Consider the following 8,352-nt stretch of genomic DNA (forward strand, 5'->3'; position numbering starts at 1 on the left):
CATTTATAATCTATAATCTATAATAGACTTATCAGGGAAGTAATTGTGATAGTGCAAAAAAATTAATTTTATGTAAAATAGTCGACTTGGACATTTATAATCTATCTATAATCTATAAATATCTATAATAAACTTATAAATAAAATATTGAACTTAATTTTATGAGAATTAGATTTAGTTGTTTAAGATGAAGTCTAGAGAAGTTTAGATGTATATAAGTTTTATTCCTAATTTTTTGAGATAGAAATATTGTTTCCGATAGATTTCATGCTCAAAAGAGAAGTTATTTATATTTTGAAGTAGGATTGCAAAAAAAAATGACAACCAAATTTCAAAATATAAATAAATGAAGCAATAGATAGTGAAATAATTTTAAAGAGATAAAATCTATAATTAATTTTATGTGAATTAGTCAACTTTGATACAATTAACTCAATGTTGAATATTTGTTGCTTGTACAAATATTTTTTCCATTATTTTCGAGAAAGAAAGGGCAATCGTCTTCAATTAGTAAAATCTACATATCACAGAGCGAGTTGTTGATAACTCTTTTATTTTAGACAATATCAACGAACTTTCGTTGACTTTACATTTTTCTTCATCATATGAGATTTACGTATTGCTATCATTAGACTACAACAATCATCACTAATGTGAATTTGAATGGTTATTGCTCCAACGAAAACTAGCTTAAATTGTTCATTTTTAAAGAAACATAGAAAACTAAGACAAAATTGAGAAGTAGACAGAAAATATCTCGTCAAATTGCATCACATTTATTTTCAGTCTCGATTAAATCGATATAGAAAGAATTCATACCACTGTGATATTATTGTCTTAAGCTAATGGGACTTCCCACTCAGTTTTACACATTAAATATGCAGATAACAAAACTACTGTTGTTCTAAATCATCCATCTCAAAAGAGGAATTAATATAACAAAAATGTCTTATTCATAGACTTTGCACTCCTCATCAGAAGGATTTGTCTCACAGAACTCATCCAATGGGTCTCCACTTCCTGGTGCTGCAACACCTGGCCATTTGCTTGCTACTAGATGAGCCAAGTCCACAACTCTTTGGCTGCAATTCACAAAACAAAAAAATATGAGCATCATGAAAGTTTTTGGTTAATTTCACGTATGGTTACTGAACTTTACCTGTATCCCCACTCGTTGTCATACCAAGCAATAACCTTGACCATATCATCTCCCATGACCATGGTCAAGGAGGAGTCGATGGTGGCTGAAACGTCAGAGCATCGGAAGTCAACTGAAACAAGAGGGGCATCACACACATCTAATATGCCTTTCAGTGGACCATCAGCAGCCTTTCTGAAAGCTGCATTCACATCCTCAGCTGTAATTCCTTTCTTCTCAACGTTGACAACGAGGTCAACAACTGAGACATTAGGTGTTGGCACTCGGAGAGCAATGCCATTCAGCTTTCCCTTAAGCTGAGGTAGCACTAAAGACACAGCCTTGGCTGCACCAGTGCTGGTTGGGACAATGTTTAATGCTGCTGCTCTCGCTCTCCTTAAGTCACGGTGTGAAGCATCAAGAAGCCTCTGAATACCACAGAATCAACAATATTAGCGCGGAGTTGCATATTTATACCATCAACATATTGACATGAAGACACCATATATGTGAAAGTGTTTCGTTGATTTATTACCTGATCTCCGGTGTAAGAGTGAGTTGTTGTCATTGTACCCTTCACAATTCCTGCAATGTGAATGGAAATAGTTAACACAATAACCAAATTTTTGCCAATGTAGTGCTATTTTAATACAGTTTGCTGCTTACCAAGTTCTTCATCCATGACTTTCACAAATGGAGCCAAGCAGTTAGTGGTGCAAGAGGCATTGCTGCAATTGAAGCAAAGAACTTATAAATTTTGAACAATATGAACTGTGCAGGTCTTATATAGTTGAGGATGACCAACTTTCAAACAATGCAGATATAATTGACGGAAACACTGACCTTATGATGTTGGCAATCTCATGAGAGTAGTCTTGCTCGTTCACTCCAACAACATAGGTTGGAATGTCAGCACCTTTTGCTGGTGCAGTGATGATAACTTTCTTGGCACCAGCTTGGATATGCTTCCCAGCACCTGGACCATCAACAAACACACCGGTTCCCTGTGATTCAAATAATATAATCAGCTCGGAACATCATTGAGTTGTAAGATGTTTGAACCCCAATGATCACAGAGGATAGTTGAACAAATGACTGTAACTTGACTACCCTAATCCTCATTGATTCAATCTTATCGCGTAAATCATTTAATCATGGTTATGCATACAATTTCTAAAATTTGCAATGAGAACCAGTATTTGAACCTAAACAGGATAAATTTACTTCTTCAATGAACATGGATATCAGTTATCACACCAGTAACAATGCATGACCAACTCATCTAAAAACTTAAAGCGTTAAAAGAGAACACACTTTTATTTTCTTAATTACGTATTCAACAGACAGCAGACAAGAAGTTTACCTCAATAACAATGTCAATGCCAAGTTCAGCCCAAGGAAGCTTGAGGGGATCCCTGCTAGAAACAACCTTGATGTGCTTTCCATCAACACTAATGGTTTCATTATCCACTATTTTGACATCAGCTTTGAATGTTCCCAGCATTGAATCATACTTTAGCAAGTGAGATGCCTGCATAATCCATTTTGCAGCAAAACTCAACTGTTAGTAATGATGTTAAATTGAATTAATCGTTGCAACAACGAAAACAAAGAATTTGGACTCACGTTCTTGACACCGCCACTGTCATTGACAACCACAACATCAAGTGGTGAGTCTTTGCGACCATGCCAGCATCGGAGGAAATTCCTACCAATTCTACCAAAACCGTTGATAGCAACCTTCAATTTAGCAACAGTTTCTCCCTTAACCGGGGCTGATCCTGTGGTCTAGTTTTCCATACCATAAAAACAGATCAGTTCCACAAGCCGACTACCCTATAAAGAGTTTTAACTTCCTACAGTGACAGTATTATGCTATAATTAAGATCACCTAAAAGATAACTACAACTATCGTTGATATCACTGTGATTAGTAACCGGCTATGACATGTTAAAATGTATTGATGGTGTAATCCTCCTACAGAGAAGCTATAGCTTGTCTTCTCTTAGCTAGATTTTGGGAGTAAGGTACATAGTAGGTACTATGTACATAGATTTTCAAGTTTCAACTTCAATATCTATAGCCAAATGGGAGCTTAGTATTCTTTATAAGAAAAGCTGAAAGTAGGGAAATCAAAGAGCTACCTTTGGAGTGAGTTGAGCAGAGACAACATCAAAGAAAGAAGACTCTCTGTTGGAAAATGTCACACATCCACTTGATCTAAGACCAGAAAATTCAGCTACTTCAAATTTCTGCACAAACAAAGCATGAGAATTCAGAAAGACCATAATTTCTTAAACATATTAGCTATGTTGATCGGACTCTTCAAAAATGTCAACGATTGTCTGTGATCTTTCAAAAGTAGTGCATTTTTGGAGGATCTGACACGAGTGAGGCAGTATTTTTGGAAAGTCCGAACAACATAGCATCTTAGTACTATCAAACATACACTGGGAAGGAAAGGAAAGAAACCTTGGATAAACATTGTGTGGGGAATGAGTAGGAGTTCTTATTGGAAGGAAGCCTTGTGCTTGTAGGAATTCTTGAAGAAGCCAAAGCTGCATGAGAAGCCATGGCTGCAACTAAATGATCTTGAGGAAAGCTACTTCCTTTTTGGTATATATGGTTTAAAATATGGTTTGTTCCCACCATATTATTAATATTTTTTTATTTGATGTAAATGAACTAAAATAAAGTCATGGTTGATATTGATGGTAAAAGAAATGAGTGGTGAAGATGGTGTATGAAGATTGATATAAGATAAGATCATGTCCCCCTGTCCCCATGTAATCTTCCATTTTCATAATCTCAACCACAGATTGTTGTCACATTTCTTTTTATTCCGTTCATGCCCTTGAGATTCTTTGTACTGACCTGACCGTAATTTGTTTTCGTTTGGATTTAAGTTATATATACTTATAATTGTAAACGGATTATTTCACCATCGAGGTAATTTAACCTGCAAAAATAGAGTTTTACAGTGGGGAAAATCATGCTAGTATATTGCACTCATTTTCATTACTTTTAAATGTTTGGCCAGGATTTGCTGGAACAACTATACAAGATAAATATTAGTGTCTATTCATTAGAAAAGATGAAAATGTATTGATGCTCTTCCTGAAGGTAAACTTTTCTTTTGAGCCAAGAATCTATCGGTAACAACCCCTCTATCCTACAGAGGTAGGGGTAAGGTACATAGTACCTTCTCCAGACCTCGGTTATGGAATTACGATGGGTATATTGTTGTGGAACCATGCGTAATATACTCCAATATTAAAGATTCAGATGTTCATATTTATGAACTAACAGGCTTCTCGTGCTGGTCTTGATAGCAAGTTATAAAATATATTACTACTCGAAAAAGAACACTAAGAAAATTGTAGGACAAAGATGAGTTTAAAAGAAATCATGTCAATAGAAAACAGAAGCAGCATATAAAATCACATAATGTTTCCTCATTTTGGGATATCATATTGTAGCAATTACCAAAAACATCAAAACTGAACTAAGAATATTCCCATATATTCAATGTCCTCAGCTGACTTGATATTAAGAAGATAGAAATGTTTCTTATACAACAGCTTCAACATCATCCGAGTTCACAGCAGCTCCATTTGGTGTGTCATCTGACCTCAACTGAGTAGAAATGTCATCAATCGCCGAGTTCAGCTGGTCAATCTTTTCAGCAAGCTTCTTGCGTTGTTTCTGCAGACAGAACAGTATGCATGAGTCAGAGGAAGTGGGAATATAAGATTATAACCCCGAACAGTTGATTTATCCTCTGTAAAAGTAAATATGTGTGACGCTGCTATTACACTTGTATAAAGATGATCCAACACCTTTTCACTAGGGGATCAAGAGTAGCCTCTCCAATACAGTTACTAGAAAGCTTTCTACTAGGATTGTCAAGCATCAATATTCATGTAGCACTAATAGTGAAGCTAAACTTTTAGAACTGGAGCGACACACAATTGGCAGCTTCTGATCTTGCCGCTTAGCTGTATTCTTCAGAATTCATATCTCAAAAACGTAATCCGTTGCACAAGTTCATAACAACTTACTAAAGTTATTACCTTTTTCAGCTTAAGTGTAAGTGAAGATTAAGGTACACAGACTCGGGAAAACAGAATCACATCAATTAGTGAGACTAAAATCACAAGGAAACTATATTTTAATCAGAAGAGATGGTTCCCAGCACAAAGATATTTCCTTATATAATCAAAAATGTGCACAACACTAGCTTACCTCTAATGCTTTGTCTTCATCATATATAAACTTGGGCAATTTTCTCATCAGGTCCTTCTTATCAGCTCCAGCCAATGCCTTGCTGATCTGTTAACACGAATTACACGACAATCAGCTAGCTCCTCCTCTGAAGTGCAGCACTCAGAAAGAGAAGAAAATATATAGAATGACCAATTAGATCAAGATGTGACTTTCACTAGTATGTTAAGCAGAATAAAGGCAGCAACCAATGCCATCCCATATTTACCTGAGGTGCAAACACACAGCCAAGTGTGCCAACAATTATTCCTCCCAAAACAAAGCCACCAACAAAGATGCCAGCACCGCTTCCGCTTGACCTTCCACCATCACCGCTAATTCAGAAGGAGAAATATTCGATACAATATTTTCTTGATTAGGTTAAGGTGGATAACAAACATATGGAAGAAACAAATTTCCTTGGTTCTTCTCAGGGGCAAGAGCCAAGTTGTTCCTGCCCCTATATATGAGAATTTTGGTTCTGCTGTTTCGTTTGGCAGAAACCAACTCAAAGCAGAGAGTTCATGCATAAGCTGCATATTGAATACAAGAAGGTAATACCTGTATGACGCTTGAATGGTCAATGGTCTTTTAGAAGAATATGATTTTCCTCCGTGACTTGGACTGAAGGACAACTTGGTAGCACTAACATTTTGGTCCAATGACTTCAAGCAAGAACCTAGCACAGTAACAAAGTCAGAGGTTTTACACCGCAAGACTGTTATAGGTTCTGAAAGACAGGGGACCATGAATGCAACAAAAGTTCTGCTAATGTTATTTATAGTCCCAAACACAAATATAAGAAATATATGTTTTTTTATAACTGAGAAATCCCTGAGGCCAATGGCACATGTTCAAAACTCTGTGGATACATGCCAGCCCTCTATCATTCTCCACTTAAGTACCAAGCTTTTATCTGCAACAAAGTTCAAATCCGAGCGTGTGTCTAACCCACACATCATATGTTGCACTCTTAACACTATACCAAACCCTCAGGCATAATTTTGAGAAATATAAGCATCATGCTTTCCACAAAAAAAGTACAAAATCCCCACTATTAGAAACATGCATTTCATTTGTATCATAACATTTGCCTTCAATTGCTTCGCTGAAAATAATTAATCACAAGCATGAATTATACCAGCTGAACTTTGACCTTAACATGACCCTGTTTTCGATATAGTGAAGTGAACGCCTGGCAGAAAATTCCAATAATTCCTCACATCTATTAGATTATGAATAAACTATAGCATTGAATTAGCTACCTGGCATTTTTATATTTGTATAAAGTATAATTTCCATGCTGTTCAGAATCAAATCAAAAGCTTATTTAATCTTTAACAGTAATAAAAATTATCACAAACAACAACAATTATCACTTGAACAACCAGGTAGTAAATATACAAAATTGAATAAGAAATGTGTGGCAAATAAAAAAAGGGGGAAATTATGACATCACCAAGCAGAATATAACCCAATTGCTCAAAACAGTCACTTTCTTATTCCATGCATGAATATGTGAACTAGGGGAAAGTATAAGAAGTTAGGCATCTCCCTATCAAACTTATAGAAGGACAAATTGATATGGTAGTTGTAACCAAAAGGCACATTATTCAGATGCAAGAGCTCATAATCTTAGTAAATGGGTCGCTGGATCCTAACAGAAAAACATTTGACAAGTTCATGCTACAGCGTTAACACCGGCTTACTACTAGCACACACATGTTACTAGCAAACATCTGGTGTTCTAACACCCCTCACACCCAGCCTAACTGAAGCATGGACTGAGAACCCAAACATGGATGGACCTTACACAGATACCACATAAAGATATAACACCTTAGGCTAATTCAACCCTAAAATCTAGCTCGGGAGGGGAGGACTGCCCACTAGTCCATTCAACAACCAATGTAGAACTCTAACAATATCCAAAACTAACAGTCTTGTCAATTTGGGTACAATAAGGAGCTCAAGAGACTAGTATTAGAAGCTAAGATATCAAGGAAATCAGTGAAGGAGTGCATCAAAACTAATTAATACAACCAGATCAACAAAGAATAAACACATTCATCTCCGATTTGGGTATAGTACGGAGCTCGACAGACGCAAATCATAAGCTCACTCGGCAACATAAAATCAGCAAAAAAAAGGCCAGACCAACGAGATCGAGAAATGAAAAACAAAAACAAAAACACAGCCATTCAACAATTCGTCAATAACTCGTACAAGCTCAGATAGCAATGTAAATCAGTACAAAAATAAACAAACAATACAATCAGATCAACAAATGAAAACAAAAAAGAACAATTTGATGAGAAAATAAAAGCAGATTGAAGAAATTACCAGAGGAGAAATGGAGAGAAGGGCTTCTGGGTTTGGATAAAATCAATGAATTTGAAAGAGCAGTCATTTTTGCAGTGAAGAAAATTTGGATTGTGGAGAAGATTATTACTGAAACAACAGAGAACTGATTAATGAGTTATAATCGTTTTATATTTTTCCATTCGATAATATCAATGCGACATTGGGGACATTTCGTAAAAACCAATACTTATTATTGTTAAAAAATAATTTAATTAATCAAACATATATATTCAGGAGTCTAGACCAAAGGGAGTTCGCTCGAATGGTAAGCAGCTCTCACTTTCGATCCAAAAATTGTGAGTTCGAATCACCAAGGGACCAAAAAGATCGGACCAAATTAAAAAAAACAAATTCAAGAATAGTACAAACTATATACTAGTACATTTTTGCATGTATGATGTAATTTGTCTAAACTACAGTACTCTAGATTATATGTCAGTTCCCCCAAAATTCACCTTTATAGTGAATGAATATAAAATTAAATTCTAAATATGATTTAACTGCCGAACATCAAAAGCTTTGCATTTCAAGTAACTATTTTAATTATGGTGCTTAGATAAGTTTTTGCGTAGCTCAACTAATTTTAT

The 8,352-nt window shown here is 35.6% G+C and overlaps 2 protein-coding genes across 4 annotated transcripts; both read right to left on the reverse strand.

Moving 5' to 3' along the window:
* Window positions 1-753: 753 nt before the first annotated feature.
* On the reverse strand, window positions 754-3,804 carry LOC102605252 (glyceraldehyde-3-phosphate dehydrogenase B, chloroplastic). Its single transcript, XM_006342094.2, has 9 exons — window positions 3,611-3,804; window positions 3,283-3,390; window positions 2,765-2,926; window positions 2,502-2,669; window positions 1,982-2,142; window positions 1,805-1,866; window positions 1,674-1,723; window positions 1,160-1,566; window positions 754-1,082 (listed from the first exon to the last, which is right to left on the reverse strand). Exons 1-9 carry the CDS (start codon window positions 3,788-3,790, stop codon window positions 950-952), a joined length of 1,431 nt encoding a protein of 476 aa, XP_006342156.2. The 5' UTR covers window positions 3,791-3,804; the 3' UTR covers window positions 754-949.
* A 725-nt stretch (window positions 3,805-4,529) lies between these two features.
* Window positions 4,530-7,918, reverse strand: LOC102605586 (uncharacterized). Of its 3 annotated transcripts, none has more exons than XM_006342097.2 (5): window positions 7,745-7,918; window positions 5,963-6,080; window positions 5,631-5,721; window positions 5,384-5,470; window positions 4,530-4,843 (listed from the first exon to the last, which is right to left on the reverse strand). In XM_006342097.2, exons 1-5 carry the CDS (start codon window positions 7,809-7,811, stop codon window positions 4,709-4,711), a joined length of 498 nt encoding a protein of 165 aa, XP_006342159.1. In that variant the 5' UTR covers window positions 7,812-7,918; the 3' UTR covers window positions 4,530-4,708. The 3 variants fall into 3 exon arrangements, with proteins under 3 accessions (XP_006342159.1, XP_006342157.1, XP_006342158.1); XM_006342095.2 differs by having other exon boundaries at window positions 5,631-5,736; XM_006342096.2 differs by having other exon boundaries at window positions 5,631-5,733; window positions 7,745-7,916.
* Between the last annotated feature and the right edge of the window lie 434 nt (window positions 7,919-8,352).

Source organism: Solanum tuberosum, unplaced genomic scaffold (genome assembly GCF_000226075.1).
Source record: "Solanum tuberosum cultivar DM 1-3 516 R44 unplaced genomic scaffold, SolTub_3.0 scf00032, whole genome shotgun sequence".
NCBI classification, from domain to species: Eukaryota; Viridiplantae; Streptophyta; class Magnoliopsida; order Solanales; family Solanaceae; genus Solanum; species Solanum tuberosum.